This window comes from Ceratina calcarata, unplaced genomic scaffold (assembly GCF_001652005.2).
Source record: "Ceratina calcarata isolate Rehan_Ccalc_2016 unplaced genomic scaffold, ASM165200v1 scaffold351.2, whole genome shotgun sequence".
NCBI classification, from domain to species: domain Eukaryota; kingdom Metazoa; phylum Arthropoda; class Insecta; order Hymenoptera; family Apidae; genus Ceratina; species Ceratina calcarata.
The window spans coordinates 102,314-120,350 of NW_017158043.1; the positions used below are offsets into that span (position 1 = coordinate 102,314).

The 18,037-nt window shown below is 36.1% G+C and overlaps 3 protein-coding genes across 15 annotated transcripts in view; 1 reads left to right on the plus strand and 2 right to left on the minus strand.

The window, feature by feature from the left end:
- The window catches only part of LOC108625438 (small ubiquitin-related modifier), a 1,737-nt gene extending 1,212 nt beyond the window's left edge, over positions 1–525 (minus strand). Inside the window, exons 1-3 of the mRNA XM_018025490.2 lie at positions 420–525; positions 233–301; positions 65–142 (exon numbers count right to left, since the gene is read on the minus strand). Coding sequence (XP_017880979.1) covers positions 65–142; positions 233–301; positions 420–434 — 162 coding nt within the window. The 5' untranslated portion in view covers positions 435–525. The remainder of the gene's footprint in view (positions 1–64; positions 143–232; positions 302–419) is intronic.
- A 433-nt stretch (positions 526–958) lies between these two features.
- Positions 959–7,932, plus strand: LOC108625411 (protein RER1). 8 transcript variants are annotated; one of them, XM_018025434.2, is made up of 7 exons: positions 959–1,231; positions 1,905–1,984; positions 2,071–2,175; positions 2,266–2,362; positions 2,533–2,750; positions 2,844–2,917; positions 2,997–3,374. In XM_018025434.2, the coding sequence occupies exons 2-7, from the start codon at positions 1,910–1,912 to the stop codon at positions 3,040–3,042; spliced, it is 615 nt and encodes a 204-aa protein (XP_017880923.1). In that variant the 5' UTR covers positions 959–1,231; positions 1,905–1,909; the 3' UTR covers positions 3,043–3,374. The 8 variants fall into 8 exon arrangements, with proteins under 8 accessions (XP_017880923.1, XP_026669703.1, XP_026669704.1 ...); XM_026813902.1 differs by lacking the exon at positions 2,997–3,374 and adding an exon at positions 7,620–7,932 and having other exon boundaries at positions 960–1,231; positions 2,844–2,947; XM_026813903.1 differs by lacking the exon at positions 2,997–3,374 and adding an exon at positions 7,620–7,932 and having other exon boundaries at positions 960–1,231; positions 2,844–2,940.
- Positions 4,904–18,037, minus strand: part of Dh44-R1 (Diuretic hormone 44 receptor 1) — a 58,326-nt gene continuing 45,192 nt past the window's right edge. For 2 of the 6 annotated variants that reach the window (XM_026813894.1, XM_026813899.1), the window contains 9 exons: positions 15,807–15,996; positions 12,335–12,428; positions 10,919–11,012; positions 10,440–10,520; positions 10,135–10,211; positions 8,872–8,991; positions 8,351–8,536; positions 6,667–6,821; positions 4,904–6,406 (listed from right to left, as the gene is read on the minus strand). In XM_026813894.1, the coding sequence (XP_026669695.1) occupies positions 6,262–6,406; positions 6,667–6,821; positions 8,351–8,536; positions 8,872–8,991; positions 10,135–10,211; positions 10,440–10,520; positions 10,919–11,012; positions 12,335–12,428; positions 15,807–15,996 (1,142 nt within the window). In that variant the 3' untranslated portion in view covers positions 4,904–6,261. Of the gene's footprint in view, positions 6,554–6,666; positions 6,822–8,350; positions 8,537–8,871; positions 8,992–10,134; positions 10,212–10,439; positions 10,521–10,918; positions 11,013–12,334; positions 12,429–15,806; positions 15,997–18,037 lie in introns of all 6 variants that reach the window. The other 4 variants (XM_026813897.1, XM_026813896.1, XM_026813895.1 and 1 more) reach the window with 4 other exon arrangements.

Consider the following 18,037-nt stretch of genomic DNA (forward strand, 5'->3'; position numbering starts at 1 on the left):
GTATTATGAAGAAGATATATCAATGTCACTTCAACAAATTGTGTATTTTGAAAAACAAACTAACCACACGATCGCTATATGATTTCTTCAGTTTGCCCATTTGAGTGGTCATCTTTACCCTAAAGTGAATTTCATTACTGTCCTAAAAAAGAAAAGAAATGGAACGGTGAAGCCGGTATCCGAACATTGGAGAAATTTGTAAATACATGAAATTAACTACAGGACTCCTTACGTTTCCGACAACTTTGAGCTTTATGTATTCCGAATTCGCGTCGCCTGGGCCGGCTTCGGGTTTTTGTTCCTAATACACAAGGTTAGACCGATTAGACTCGAAATACGACTGAACATCCGAGTGTTACGCCGCATTTATAGCGTGAATTGTTCGCTAATGGAATGTTTGTTAAAATAAGAAAGCTTACCTGATTATCGGACATGGTAATTAATTAAATATAACAATTCTTGACCACGCGCCAGAACAGTAACCAAACACAAGCACGCAATATGGCGCCGCGCTTTTGTCAGTTTCACAGTCTTCTATTCTAAAAATAAAAATTTTAACGTTCAGCGGGTACATTCGTTCGCGAAGACATCAGTTTCTGACAGCTTATCTTCAAATCGAATTTAATATTTAAAATTAAACCGTTTATTCATCTAGCCATTGATATTCTTGTATTATTTATTAAAAGCTTAATATTTTTGGACGTAACAGGGGACTTATTAACTAGAAAGACTTTTTTCTGTTCAAAATATCATATTTCGTAGTTATGGTACATAAGCTTTTTGTTCAAATTCATTCTTATCACGTACAATTATAATAAATATTTTGTATTTCCACAAACGTTATTTGGCGAAATTATTGAATCAAAGAAAAATATAGACTTAAAATGAATTACTATCAACCGTTGAGACCACGATTGGGACAATGACTAAAAGATCGCAATTGTAGTGTGTTCCGAAAGTTTAAAAATCGAATCAGTATAAGTCTCAATGTAAATTGGTTACGAATAAAATGTGAATTATATCATTCATTACATAAGAATCGGATTTGATGATCCCTCGCTCTTATGATACAATACCAAAAGATAAGTTGAAGCACCTAGCAAATTCTATAGTACGTCTAATCATAGTCGTCATAGTACATATGCCATTAATGTTGTGACGTGTTATTTTTTTAACCAAATAAATACCGAATTAATCCTGAAGATTGGCTGAAAACGTACAGATACCTTAGGTAAATGTTACTTATTTAAGTTCTATCCGTCGATTTACTACTAGACTTGTTATAATCATGAACCGAGGAGGTTATGTGCATGTCGTTCGGTGTATCCTGTGCTACTAAAAACTACCGATGATACCATTAATTTTTTAAACCATAGTAATAATTTTGAAAAATATGATGATGTAAACTATGAGTGCAGATTTACTGTTTTATTTGAGTTTCGAAATTTATTATCTAATATGATGACCCGAATGATACTTGGAAAATCTTATATTTTACCAAGAATTTTACCTTGAATTTGTATTAATAATTATCTTTTTCAATACAATAAAACAGTGGTTTCTTCACTTCCATCTTCAAATAAAAATTATCGTATATTTAATGTGAAATGTATTTTAATATTTAATATTACGATTTGTATTACTTCTTTTTTACTAATGTTTTACGTTTCTAAATTATGCTGTTTACTTCCATCAAGACTTACTTATGATTTGATAATATACGTGATATAAATATTTATCACGATTTAATAGTTCGGTTAAAATTGTTGATGCAACTGGAATTTCTTCCCAATAATGTAGTGAACTAAGGAGGAGGGAAATTTCATTTTGCAGTTTAAGATTGAATAAAACGTTTGTTATAAATTCACAATTGAAACAAACATTTGATTCTTTTCATTGAAAAGGTAAAATGATGCAAGATGAGCATCTGGGTGGTCCTGCAAAAAGGAATATTTTTAGTCAAGCAATAGGAAGAATTTCACAAGTACGTACTTTCTCTTTTTCACGTAGCATACTGATAGATTTTAACATTTTTTAATCTGCTAAATTATAAATGCGTTTACATTTCAGGTATATCAAAGATACTTGGATCTGTGGACTCCTCACGTAATATCAAGATGGACGGTTGCTTTGTTACTAATATTTGTTTTTATTCTCCGTATATTTCTTTCACAAGTAAGTCTGTTTCTTAAATGTTGATCTGAACTAATGTAAATCTTTCAGAATTATTGTTTGCACTTTATCTATTATGTATTATCTTTCTAGGGATGGTACATTGTCACATATGCACTAGGAATTTATCACCTAAATTTATTTATAGCATTCCTTACTCCTAAAATTGATCCTGCAATGGATTTCGATGGCAAGTAGTTTTTAAAATAGTACATTTGGAGATTACTGTTCATTACCATAAGATAAAACTAAGTATAGAGATAAGATAAAATGGATTAAAAATTCGACTGGAAGAGCATGTTCCTATTTCATTTGTAGCTTCATTTTCAAAATAGATTCTTAACAGAAATTTCTTAATAGATGGTGAAGGACCCGAGTTACCTACTCGATCGAATGAAGAATTTAGGCCATTTATTAGAAGATTGCCCGAATTTAAATTCTGGTATTCTGTGATGAGGTCTACAGTGATCGCAATGATATGCACTCTGTTCGATTGCTTCAACATACCAGTATTTTGGCCCATACTTGTTATGTATTTCATAACGCTGTTTTCCATTACTATGAAGCGTCAAATAAAGGTAGAGAATATTTCTCTATGTTTTATTTATTACATATTATATATATTCTCTATTGATGAGATTGAAAATAATCGACGTTGAATTTGTTCGCAGCATATGATCAAATATAGATATCTGCCTTTCACTCACGGAAAACCAAAGTACCAGAACCACGAGAACACTTCGAGGTTAATACCTTCAAAATGAATAGGTGTGAAGTATGTTTGTTGATGAGCTGCATAAGTGTGTAGATTTCTATTTTCTCAGTATCTCACATGTGGAAAATGAAAATAATGAAATTCCTTCGATTTGAGAAAAAAATGAACAACAGTCGGATTCTTTTGTCAGTGACTCTTTAAAAATATGAATAAGATCGAAACAAGATCATTGCCTCGTACAAGAGAAGGTTTAATCCATGGAAAAAGTGTAACGCTAAACAAAGTATAATGTATGGTATATAAACTGAATTGTCGTAATATATTTGTATCATAAAACTTGTACAAAGTATTGTTAGGTCTTACATAAACGTGGGCACGGTAACAATATGAACAGTACAGCAGTTGTTAATGTAATATTAAATGACTATTGAATGTAAAGAAAACAAAAAACAAAGGTAATTCATACATATAAGATTCGTAATCTCAATAGTAGAACCATTTTACTCTCGTATTTTTATTTTTTTTGTCTTAGACACATTTTGCTCATTCGTTACGAACATTCCATGTACAAGATTACGCTTCCTTGTTTCTGGTGTGTGTGTGTGTATATATATATATATATATATATATATATATACTCATAATATCTAAAATCTTTAGTCGACATTTTTATTCCGTTCATTTCTTTCAATAAGTGAAAATAGTATCATTTTTGGTAAACATCGTAACTAGTCCCGTATTTAATAATTATTACATATTTTTAACGTAATCGAACTCGATAAAAGTTTTCCTTTACTAAGAAGGAAACCGCGATCTATTTCGATCGTTTATAAGTATATACGTATAGCTCAGTAATAAACGGCATTTAAATCATTTCTATTGACGCGCATGTATCACCGCGAAACAATTTAGTCCAATTTAGTTCAGCATGAGGCAAGCTATCTTAATAAAACTTATTACATCGAGTATAGGTACATAGTTTAAAACGACGATACATCGAACAACGCGTACCATTCACAACCTCTTTAATTTTTCCTCTATAGCTTGTATATACGAAGTTACTTAATAAACAACATTCACGGGTCGCCTAACGCATTGGTGAAACAAAATAACTATTAAGTAATATTCTACAGGGGTAATTCTATAAGGTCCAAAGATCGTTCGTCATTTTCATATGCGTATCTCGCATCGTATTAATTCTCCAAAATTAGAGGGAATGACATTAATCACTTTATTTATTAAGAAATCGTCTTTGTAAATTGATTTGAAAACTTTATATTGTACACGCAGACGTATATCATTCAGGAAATGATTTTTAAATTATACATTTGACTCTATGGATATTAAGTGTGTTCTTTGATACATATTATATTTTCATTTTTCTAACTTTTCGATTCTTTTAAGTATCATTAACATCGGACTGGTTTAACTTGTGTTAAACTCGAATCTGTACAAAATGCAAGCTCGTTTAATTATACAATTGAACGTGAAAATAAAGTTCTATGACATATCAGGTACCGTTTCTTCGGTCTCTTACCTAATCAGTTACGTTTCAAGGATAGTTACCGTTTCGGATCTTTGGACAAAACTTTGAACCCCGAATAACGCACTCCCTTGTTACTTCTGGGCATATTTCTCTCTTTCTGATTTTATATATATATACACACTTGTATGTTTCCGTATATTTATAGTCGAGACTAATCACTTTTAAAACGTACAGCCTTGATGATTGTAACGCTTTTTATAGTTCTTTTACGTATATTAAATGCTCATACACGTACAATTTTCTGTAACACGTTTTATAAATCTCGATACATGTAAAATACGATATTATATAATCGTGTCATTGGAGAAACGAAAGAAAATTTAGCGACATGTACGCGAACTTGGAAGTACAATGTTACGTCCAAGGTTTTATGGAAGAAATTGTTATTCACGATATATTTTCGATATTCAATAAAGCTTTCACGCTTGCAGTGGAGTCGAAATGAATAATGTTTCCATTAACACAGTTTGTTACAATAATAAATACTATTTCTTATTTGAATCCGTTGATGCAAGTACAATCTTCGTCTCACGAATATTTGTAACTATATATCTATACGCTTGTTTTTCGCTTTATTAACATTAACGTTTTCTGACACTTCTTTTAAGACAAAGCAATTTTTTCCTTCCACAGGCAATGTTATTCGTTATTTTAATCAGATTTTTACTCATGCATAAATGCATCGAATAATCAACGAGTCAGGCTTAGCAAACGAAATCTTGTGTTCACGTATACTTCCGTGTATATACGTTATGTACACTTATTTTTATCTACGATTTATTGAAGGATGACTTTTTCTTTTATGTAATTGAATCCGCATTGAGTATCTCGACACGTACGTAAGATCAGGAGAGTGCACGGTTCCTTTGCAATTTGAAACTGGGTAGAATAACAAAAAATTACCGTATTTTATTTTAGCAGTATTATTCAATTTCTCAGTATAACAATGCGTCGGTATATTATAATTTTTACCCAGTTTGGATTGCAAGCCCTCTCTTATCGCTAATTATTTTTACGTTACAACTTCAAAGTTGATTTCGATTTCGGATTGTTCAATAATGAAACCGATGAAACAACGACGACAAAGGAAAAGAAATTCTGACAAACTTTTCTTTTTTACAGGAGTCCGCTCGTGGAAGTTTGATGACGGGGTGTCTTAGAGTTTAAACAGGGAATTCGATTTTCCTCCGGTACAGACGCGTTCGCGTTTCTCGGGCAGAAACAGACACACGGGAAATGAAGTAAAGAAATTTTAAAGGAACAAAAAAAGAAATAAAGGAGAGACAGAGAGCGAGACGAATGCGAGAGGAGGCGAACGTGAGGCACGAATGTACGGATGAATGAATGGGAGAGAATGTGTGGGCAAGTCGTTTTTTTAACGCAAAGATGCTAATTCGAAATAAAAGTTGAAGCATTGCCGCATACCATAGGATCTGTTTTAATTTACTCCAACCATTCCTTGCGACGAATCGATTATATCGTTTCCTTGAAAATAATACGCCGCCGTCGACCGAAGATCTAAGAAATATTTTTCTGAAACTCGTTTTCTCACTTATAAAAATTTTAATGAGATATCCATCTTTATTATTAATATCTTAAATGAATAGTAAAGAGGGAAGAATATTTCTTAGATCTTAAAAATATTTCTTGCTCAATTTTCTAATCAGTTTTGTCTTAAAATAATCCTAATTGGAACCATTCTTCACTAATACTTCAAGAATCGTGTTCTAACAATCCCTCCGAACAATATACAGTGAAAAATATACATATAATATCTCTCGTAATCGTAGTCAGTTCTCTGTTGGAACGATCGTTCTGGGGATCGGTTTTACTCGTTCTGATCTTCCGAGATCGGCTTCTTCGATTTGTCCAGGAACGTGGTGGTCGAGTTCATTCCAATCACGGTCGTGGTGGTCGTCTCGCTGACGGACGAGTCCCTTTTCCTGTATGTGTTTGACGGAGGGCAGTACAATCTGTAAATCACATCGTTAACACGTCCAAAACCGATCTACTATCCTAAATCGTCCCCATTTGATCGCGCCCTGGAATTTGGTTTCCTCTTAAACGGTAAACGAAATAATCATGTTCCCAGTTGCGAAAACTTCTCGCGACCGTGTCGACTGAAACACGGAAGAAAGACACGACCGCGTGTTTGACCGTTCATCTCGAAATCAATTATAAAGATTCAATTGAATATTAACACCATTTATTACGGATTAAGGGAATAGAATACCTTATACTCTCTGTTCTTGAACGGGGAGACCAATTGTTATAATACCTTCTTTCCGTGTCCAGATCGCGGGCCGTGGTCCATCGTACGATGTGGTGTTTCACCGTGTTTTGTACTTCGGTATTCAGAAAACAGTAAAACAACGCGACGAACAAGCCCTAGAATGATCAAATATATTCCTAAAGTCATTGTTCATACATCTTTTAATAAAGATTAAAATAATCTTGTTGAATGAAAAATAATCTCTATTGTGATGCACTGCTTAGTATAGAATTCACTGGCTCTTCCTAACTAAATAAATAATATTTTACCGGAAACACGTGGTGCGTGTAATATAAAACAAGTTATATCGTTTCTATTTGCATTCTTATAGTCCCTGAAGCGCGTAAATGTTTCCCGTGAGGGAATAAACAAGAGATATAAAATTCTTCTCCAAGTATTTTGTTCATAGAGGCTTTGAACTCTGCTTCTAAGGGGTAACAATGAAAATCGCGACCTCGTAGAAGAAATATTAAATAGTTCAGCCAGCAGTTTCATTATTTACTCTCGATCGGATGCATACATTCATTTTTACGAGATTACGAGATATTACTGGCAGATTTACGAAGTATGCCGAAGTATTTGATGCGTATGAAAATAACGAGAGCAAGCGGACTCACGGAGAGGAGGATTATTAGCTCAGTAACTTCATCCTGTGTACTCTTTCATGGATTAAACTTTCATAAAGGGTGAAAATTCTTTTGCCATCGTGAAAGGGATCTCTCGATTCCTTCTTGACAACGTACTTTCTTTAATATGATAGAAAAATTTGATAAAACCAGTTATTGCAGACGCAGTAAAATTTGAATGTCTTCAAAGTTTTGTTGAAAGACTTTAATTGCCTCGTTTGTGTTAAAAACTGCACATATTTTTTTTTATTATATTTTATACATGATTATATTTTTTTATTGTTGCAGAGATAAGTCCAAGTACTAAAGAAACGCATCGAGCAAAGTATTTTCATCGCTGGGAGAACATCTACAGGGAATATCCTTTTAATGTAATTTTTTTAAACCTAAAATTTAGCTATTAATTGTTTTACAAAATTAATAAAGGAATTATTTTTTCAATATACTACAAAATATATTTTATAACTGCTGTTGCGTTCTGATAATTCAACTTGTGTAACAAAAATGTGAAACATTGCGAACTTCTAGTATTTATTATGTGGAGAAAATAAATTTGTACTACAATAAATGAATCGTGAAACGATTATTTGAAACTACTCAATCACGTTGATTTTTAAAACCGCAACCTTCATGCCCGATAAAAAAAAAATGGAAGATAAGCAAAGAGCTGACACTTCGATTTTTGCTTATGTCGACAGAGACACATGAAAGTCGCTCACGTTCGCGGACGGACGTTGAAATTCGATAAAAATGTCAATATTCCTATCGCGCGTCAAATATTAAATAAGATATCTCAAAAACTATCAGGCAATCGCAATTTTAATATTAAATGGTCAAAAAAATAAACAAGTACTTGTGTAAAAAAAAAGATCATTGGATTGAATGAAAATGAATGAGTTAGATTAGAAAATTTTACTGGAATTCAATGACAAAGTATTACTTTTCCCAACCATTTTCCACTGGCGAAAAAGTAGCGAGCAGTATGCTTTCTGTAACGAGATACCGATTGCATTACCTACCTGTGAAGAAAGTAGTGCCGCTCGAACATAGAAGAACGCATTAGCAACCTGACCCTCGGTGGGACCCGCTAGCACCAGAACGTAAGTTACACCGAGGAGTGGTATCAGGACGAGCAACGCTTTGGTGGCTTTTCGATATTGCTGAGTTTCCGCGTTCGTTGCGGACCAGAGTTTCGTTATCAGTACCTGCAATCAAGGGATCGTTGCGATGCGATAGCCGGGGGAGAAAGGAAATCCCTTTCGCAACGTTCGATACGTAACACCGTGAGCGAAATATCAGCGAATAATTCTTTTTCTGAAATGGTGCTTTAATAATAAAAATACCGTAATTAGTATCCGTCGGGAATTCATCGGAGCTAATGAATTTTAACTGACTGCACGAACAAGTTACAAGCTTTAATTCCTTCGGAGGCCAACGGTACATGGAATCAGCGAAGTGCACGTACCTCGCAATTCTCTCAATTATCGTTATTTGCTGGTCGATCGGGCATCGACGTGTGTACCGTAAAGTGGACACTCACCCACATAATCATGAAGAGGAATATTACGTTTACGCAGAGGACGAAAATCGCGGGGGCTTGGTAGAACCAGTCGTAAGGGTGTGACACCATCCAGGGACAATGCTTGTCCAACGCGACATCCTGCGAACACAGTTGCCTATATGTTTATCGTCGGGAACTGGGCCAACGTTCGAGTTAACTTTACGAGCGAGCGGGTCGCGTCGTTAAGTTTCCTCTTTTCCTTGCGAACCGCGAAACGGCTCGTTTCCTATACGATGATAGGCTCTCTTCGTCTTCATTTTAAATGTTTAACACCGGTAATGCACTAGGCAAAATTTGTTATACTTTACCATAGCTAAATACGAACCTCTGTTTAATAGAAATGCAAAATCTGTACAAATTATTTACGATTTGACTTTACGAACTATCTTCAAAAAATTTATTTGAGAACGCTTTGAAATAAGAACAAAGCTTGTTAAATTCTTATTCTTTTTTTTATGTATTAATAAATCCATATTCGCTGTTTTATTCATTCAAATCCGGTGCACGCGGGTCTAAGAATAGAAGAATGGATACGATCAAAAATCGATACAGATCGATCGGGTTGAAATTCACGGGTGAAATATCGGGATAAGAGTTTCGAGACACGATCCACGTTAACGTGTCGGCGAAGTACGTGACGTGAACGGGGAACAAGCGGAAGAGCAGAACAGTCGATACACAATGGAAAAAGGTTTTCCCTTCGGAGAAGAATATATGGTACATGTCAATCAGTTGAGCGGTCGACCAAGAATTTTTCTCGCTAAACCGAACGCGAGTATTTCTTCACGGTACGGTTTTAATTTTCTACCAATCTAGACTGCGCATCCTTGTTCCTCGCTTTTTGTTTATTACGTAACCGGAAAAATGATAACGTGAGGTAACTTTCGCACTTATGAACTTGTGTAAGTCAAGGCAATGATATCTACTTTAATTCAACACTAGATTGCCGGATGTTTTTTGTTGCTGAAATTTTATTTTAAACAAATTTTATTCAAAACAATCTTATTTTTAAAATATATTGTCCGCAGATTTTATTATTACATTTAGTACAGACGCCTTTACCTCTATTTCTTTTGCATGATACTTGAACTTTGAATCTTGAATAATGAATCAAATTGACTCGCTCTGGCAATCTAGTGTTAACCGCACTAAATTGATACGTTGATTAATCAAAGTGTTTACTATGCGCCATATCTTCACGAAGATAGTTTCATATTATAAAATGATAAAGGTTTTTCTTACCCGATTTGGTTGAGGCATGATACTGTGATCTACCGACTTCGCAATGCTCCACATAACGATAAAAACGATCGGCAAACCTGGAATGAGATGACGTTAAACGAGATTGTTATAAACGTTATGTATAGTTCACGATTTCTTCGAGTATGTTCTTTAATTTCAAAAAAATAATACGAAATTCTAAGTGGAAAACTTTCTTGTACTTATCTCGAAGTGAGGAAATTTTTTCCAGAAATAAAAGAATACGATTGCATGGGAAAACGACGGAGTTAAAGCAAAAAGATAAAAAGGATGTTATGAAACTTTACCCCAGCCTATAATGAGACACAACCTCAGCTTGATATTATCGCCCGTGAAAGTCTTCACGACCAACAGGAACAGGTACAAGCCTGAAATAAATACGTATGCTCTGAGTATGTGTATTACACATATCTTTCAAATTTCATAAATTTGAAATAATGAAATAGTAAGGAGCTAATGTAAGATATCATTGTCAGAGAATGTTTCAAGTATGAATGAAAATATTGCATTTCTTATTCAATGTTGGATTTATTATGTATCAGAATGTTCATAAAAATATGTAAGCAAAATATGGATTACTTTCTTTGATCTATTTTTATGTTGATTCATAAACACTAGAAACGTTCTATTACAATTAGTGATGTTCAACATCGATAAGCTTTTATCATTAAAAATACTAAAATATTTATATTTATGAGTTTATGAGATCTCATTCCTGATATTCATAGATTGTTGTTTAAAATATATATCGAAAGCTGTGATTTACCTTCTACGAACATCCAAAAGTAATTAGTCAATTGGAAATAATTTAGCAGAAACAGGAAGATTACGCAGGTTGGCACGTCGGGCTGCATGGATACCTGCAGAAATAATTTATTCGAAATAAATATATGAATGCTTGATTTTCTATAGAAACTACTGTACACATTATATATAAAAAAGCTTTTAATTCTGCAATGCTCAACACGATTCACTGTCTATCAACGTAAAAATCTGTTAGTTTCTTATGCACGAAATGTGTGTTGAAATTTTCTTTAACAAAAGTCAGACGATACGAGGTGCATGGGCTAGCAATTAAAAACAGTCGGTCGAGCGGATTCTACGCGATTCCAATTTCAGGGTAATCGTTCGGCTGTCCGCATTGGCCTTTTAATTATCGAAAAACCGAAAACGTTGCGCCGCACATACCGTGCCACGTCGCCGTGGCTGTAATTAATTTTCCCTTCTGCTGGCTCGTTAGCGCGGTTACCAGAGATTTTGAGACCAATGGACAAACGCGTTTCTGATCAGCTCCGAAAAAATTCGACGCCACCGAACGAATTTGGCCCAAATTGCTGGCAAAGCTAGCTCGCAAAATTCGTTTGTTGAACGAGGGACAAAAAATTAATAAAACTCTATATCAAGAATCTTTGATATAATCTTCGCAGTTTTTTAGATTGTGTTTAAAACAGCGTCCTTTTATTATTTGAAGAATTTATGCAACGTGGAATTTCTAATGTTAAAAGGGCTGACGTAACGGCGTTGAAATAAATTACAAGAGAAATGACATTGTTCGGAAGCATAATAGAAATTGCACATTATAAGTTTGCTTTGTTAAATTACTCGCTTTTGAATTACATTTGTTACGCTGAGAATGATTCTCGTTCACGAGCCATTCTAGCTTAATTAACCATGAAAATATTAGCAATTAACGTTACGGTCCCGTAATATTCGCTTACTATTTGTAAACACGTAGCAATAAATTATACTTGCGCTTCTCTTTGACGGAATCGAGGCGGGTAATGAAAATTGATTCTATCTTGGAATTTGTCAAACAACAACGCGAAGCCAGCTTATCAAATATCTTCATTCCGTTGCGCGGATAAGGGAAAATAAATTTCTTTCGAGGTGCTTTCGCAAGGGAATACTTATTCTAATTTCGCGTTTCAGCAACAAGTGGCGGCGTTTCAGTATCACCCATTTTGTAGGTCAACCACCTTCGACCTCGGAGGCCAGCTTTAAACTCAATTACTCCTCTTGTTTTTTTATTTGCTCCCACAAGTGAAAATGGATTTTACGGTCGAAGGGAGGCGAATCTCAGCGAGGATCGAACAACAGTCGTCGCTTCGAACATGCAAACACTTTATTCGTTCTCTAAAATAGTAAATATCGAAATACTTTATTGCACGTTTCACGAGCGTACCTGCATCACGTTGTTTAGGATCCACATGAGATCTGCGAGGATGTAGGTAAGCATCAGGTTCGTGTGTATGTTGTTCCTGACGCATCTCAGCTCTCTGTAATAAAGATAATTGAAGCATAAAGGCATGTTCCATAAACCCAATCTTTTTTCTCTACTTTCTATTCCTGTCCTAATCAGCTTTTGCCCGTAAACATCGTTAAACTACACGTTAATCTACACTGCTGTTACTGTATACGTATAATGAATTTCTATTGGGAAATGAAATTACCGAAGTTACCTGTATCGCGTACGCACAGTGCTTCATCGCACTTTGTTCGATGTTACGAGGCGATATTATTACTTTCATAACGCAGGAAAATCACTTTTCGTCGTTGATAATGACGTTCCGCAATACCGAACGGAAAGTTTGCATTACGTTTATGGTTTCTGCGTGCTGGTAACTTCGACCGCGAGTAAACACCGTGAAAATTTCTTTCACCTCTTTTCCCGTACACCGATTAAGCCCGATAAAGCCGCGGGAAAATCCTTTTTGATCGTGTTCCATAATTACGTTTAATATCGTGTAAAAGTGTACAAAACCTCTTCTACTATAAGAGAACGGTAATTGTTATTGTAGTCAATGAAATCGATAATTGTTCTTCTCCCACTTGGAATTTTTCGTAAAGATAGAAAACGTTTATTTCTTTTCTATTTGCGATCGTTCAATTTCGCTCGCGTGATCTCGTCGTACGCGCGTCTGTGTATGTTAGTCGGTGTTCGCAGGATTTATCTGCACGAAAGCTCGAGTAACGAGGTAATTCCTGAATCGGACGCGCGCACAACAAACCGTGAATCGCGTTGTTCCGAGTGAAGGAAATTGTTACGACATCCCTTGCGACGCGGCGGCGGTGGGTACGATGGAAACAAACGGTGGAGTGCCGTGATTCCTAGTTGAATTTTCTCGGCTGCATATACATCAGGACGTCGAGTGTTTAAGTAGTTTAACCAAAGTTCGAGCCGAGTTTTGTCCCTGCGCTGGATGAAGAGGAGAGATAAATGCCGCGCGACGGTGTGCAGCGTGTGCGCTCGCTGGATAATTTCAGTGGAACGAGCCGGAATTAGTCAGACGTCGGGAGATTCCCCGCGAGATCGATTAGGTCAAGGGGACACGTGCTTCATAAGATTCTACGACCTGTCTTTTCCAGTACTTCTGTTCAATACGAGCGATCAGACGGTTGTTACGAGGCTGACAATTGGTTATATATTCTTTACAGATTCATACTTATTGATTAAAGGCGGCTGGAAATGAAATTAATGATATAAATTGTAGGAAATTTCATAATAGAATGAAATCATATATTCACTGTAATCAGCAAGTGTGAATGTCGTATTATTAAGCTATCATATATTAAGTAATTTCGTAGGATATACAAGTGTTCATGTATATTATTTACTTTATATTATTTATTTATTTTATTATTTTTATATTATGTATTGTAATTATCGTCGCTGTCGCTATGTCGCTACAAGGTGGATGTGACTTTAATAAATAAAAAAGAGAAACCTCTCTATCTTTCAACTATGAAACTATTAAACACTTTCTTAATTTTTGCAAAGATTCATAAACTTAACTCGAATCAATTTTCCAGGCATACTTCTAATTATTCTAAACAATTTCATTCGATTATTAATCTTGATATTCACAGCGTTGTGGCAAGAGAAGTGAGCAGTTCTTTCTAATTCCTGCTGCAATTTCTTACAAAAGAACAAACGAGATTAGCGTTTACGCATTATTAAAAAGGGTCACACCGCCCGCGCGGAGATCGTAAAAAAATCCGACGGCCGTGCAGAATTCGTTTGAATTCGCGTATTACGTTTCGGATGAAAAGAGATCCGGTAACAAGCCTCCGAGTTAGTTCCAGGCGAAAACCGTCCCGAATAATCCAAAGAGATGAGGGTACAACGATAGCCGGGTTCTTTTATCCCTTCGTCGGTGAATAAAAAACTAATTTTCCTCGGTATAACTCAAGACCTAAGATCTAGTTAATTCACCAAAGAGCGTCTACGTCGGTGCTCGGGGGAGAATAAAATAGTTTTCGATCAACGAAAGCGAGCATCACGCAGCCCTAGTATGTCATAAGAAAATAGTCCCGAGAGAAGAATTGATATGACGATGTGGGGAGAATAATTGGAATTTTTCGATTGTACGTCGACGGAAATAGGTGAAGGTAATTTTTCTAATTTAATGTGTTGCATTCTTCATTCCCGTTGAAGATGAAAAATAATTTTTAGAAGAATCTAGTCCATTAAGCGGGCACGATCTGTGGACAGAATGCTGCTAAAATATTATCCAAGCAGACGATATATCTCGTAGACCACGTTTCAATAAATCATGGAACCACTCGAAGCTATGGATTCGTCTCGGAAGTACATATGTATTTTGAGTCCCAAACGTGCTTAATAAAATATTCGGACGCGCTAATGCTTGTCCGAGGAGTATATGGACGTTGGATTACGCGTTTCCAGTTTCAGTTTGTATTTCCGGGATTCATAGCCGCTTTCCCCAGTTAGCTTTTGACCCGAAAGCTCAAGAAGAGATCCGACCTTAATGGCAGCTAATAACTTCCGTATCGGTGCACCGGCCTTTTAACCTGTTGCCATCCCGTCGCTATGGAACGCGACGGATAACAGCCTTCCGATCATCGATTTTGTGTACGCAGTTCTCCTGATACGAAGCGATCGACACATTTCGAATGTGACTCTCGTCGTTATTAAATCTTGTAATATGATTTTAAAAGTTAATAAAAAATGTAATCTATAGAATCTAGTTCATTTTTAATCAAGTTTATTGAAATGCAAACTATGTTTATAGAATAAATGCAAATGTATATCACTTTGTTTCATCTCAAAGACGCCGAAAATTGAAGTTTACTCGCGAAACAAGTAAACCTCGCGACGCCTTCTTTGGTATTCATCGTGCAAATGTGATGTCAGAGATAATTGCTAGCCGAAATAGAACAAACGGAGCTACGAGATAAGCTTCAAAGTATTAACTTTGCTTCATTGCGAAGTTTCCGGAGGATAATGGAATTACGAAACAGGATGGGAATTTTAGAAAGCACGAATAATGGAAAGAAGACTCAAATTTTCATCACGTAGAAGCTTCGTGCCAAATAACTCAATAGTTGCTCATTGATTTTTTAAAATTATTCTATTTCCGCGCAGGGAAATCACCTGCAATGAGGGAAGACGTTCACTCTAACACTGCACGACGAATTTAAATAAATTGAAACGTGTATTTCCTCGGAGGTCTATAAACGAAATGTATCATTTTGTTTGAGGAGAATCGTTTGCGACGGAGAGAGACTGGCGGGGCAACAAACGGAATTTTATGCAAATTCAGATTTCCATAGAACGGACATTTCTCAAAGGGCCGGGGGATTTCTCAAGCAACCGGGAACGTGTCAATTCTCCTGGAATGAAAATCGCTTACTTGCAATAGAGGAAGATGGAGACGGCAATGACGAGGGTTAACAAAGAGACGCTGTACCCAACGAAGTAAATGGTCGTCGAAATGACCTCGACCCCGCCCTCGATCGCCGGCTCGCGGACGTTGTGGCACAGACTGTAGTTGCTATAGGTGCTCCAGGTACCGTCCAGGTCGCACCAGCGGCTCGCGTTCTCTGTAACAATCCAGATTAGCCGCATTAGTATTCATGATTTAACGTGCCGTTTTTCTCTCGTCGCCGCATCGCGCCACGCACTGTAATTACTTTTATCGCGAACGGAAACACGGACGACAGGGGTTTGTTACACGTAGCCGGTGTAAAAATCGAAGGATATTTCCCGCGGGCACACTGGAACTTCAAATAAACTGATTCCGCGGCGAAAGTTGCATGGAATTTAGTTTTCAAAATGGAATATCCGGGCGATGGTTACCTTTTAACTTTTATGCAAGAATTTATCTTCATGCTAGTAAAAGTAAGGTTGAAATAATAGATCGGATTTTTTAATTCTTTTGTTAATTAAAACTTTTAAAAAAAATTTGTAATGACATGGAAACGTTGTATTTCTGAATTGTATGTCGTTTGTTAAAACTAGTTCGTATTCCGTTCTGTTATTTTCCTGATCCGTTCTCATTCAATATTTTTGAGCAACGGCTGTGATAAAAAGGAAAGTTTCGCAGATACTGTGAAATATGAAAGCAATGTTTTCAATAGCAATAAAATTTTCTTTGATTCCGCTGCGATCGATATTCTCCGGCGCGTGTGCGCGGAACATTTAAATATAAATGTGGCAAGTTTAACCGGCACGCGGTTGAAATTGAAGAATTTTCAGCGTCGATCCCATTGGGGCGAAGATACGACGCGACGGGATGGTGCAACATGGCAGATATTTGCGGAAACGCGGCTCGTCAACGGATGTCGGTCGGTTGTTACATTATTCACGAACAGCGAAAGAAACTGTCTGCCTAATCGATAAGCCCAGGTGGTGCGAGGAAAGGTCGTTCGTAAAACGCGTCATCGGTTTCAGAGGATGTCCGAGTTTCTTCATTTAGACGAAACACTGTACCTGTTCCATAATTAAGTAATGACGCAGAGCTTCCTCGCGACAGAACAAATTTAACGTTCTTTTTTTAGTCAACGCGTATCCACATTTAATGCACTCGTGAACATCTACGAAAAATAATAGCACGTGTTTCATTAAACATATTCGATTGACAAATTTTCGTTCTATCATCAATTCCGATCTTTTTTTTACAATCATTCGTGCTGTATAAAAAAGTCTCAATGGAATCGCTTGTTTTTAGACGTTGGCGCAGAGCTGGTGATTAACGAAGAGGAAAAATCCGATAGTAACAAATCTAAGGCACCCTCGTTATTCTTGATGTTCTTTCTTTTTGCTCTGAGACTCGGTTTCATTACGTAATTACTTGTTCCGTCGGAACGCGGAAATAATATTCAAACGAACAGATAGAATTTATTACAAACAGTAAGAACAGATTTAAGTTAAAATTAATCATAAGAATTCGTAATGGAAAGCTTAATAGAATTGTGTTTATTTAGGAAAATCATTTTTAAACTCTACGTTAACTTCGTACAATTTATGAAGAGCACTTTTCTTCCCTCGTCTTCGGTTGGATTCATCCATCACGTAATGAAAAACAATTTGGTGAGGCGGTTGCCAATCTTCCATTTTCAGACCTACCAATTTCGAGGTTTGCGCGAAAATATTTACGCCTGTTTCGAATCATCTCTACAATCGACTCTGACACTTTCTCCAACTCTTAGCGTACGTCGGGCTACATATATTTATAAAAGCGCGATTTATAGACAGCGTGCTTCTAAAGGACAGGCAAAGTTTTACAACCCTGTTGCTCTTCCGTACGAACGTGTCATGCGAGGCGGTTCCACAAGAAACTGGGTCGAGCTATGCTTCTCTACGAAATAAAATTGAAACAAGTCCCCTGACTTTTATCATCATTCTCGTTAACATTTTCCAATCGAGATAATATAATAATGAAAATAAATTACGGCTACTTTTATATCTTCTGATCTTCCGTCAAGAACCTTTGACTTGTTTAATATTCGACTTATAAAGACTTCAGACATGCAAGAATTGCATTAACCCTTAACGCTCCAAGTGTGCCTCTCAAGCACCTCCTAAGCTACTTAATTATAATTAATATAAATTTGATACGATAGTAGAAAATTGTATACGACC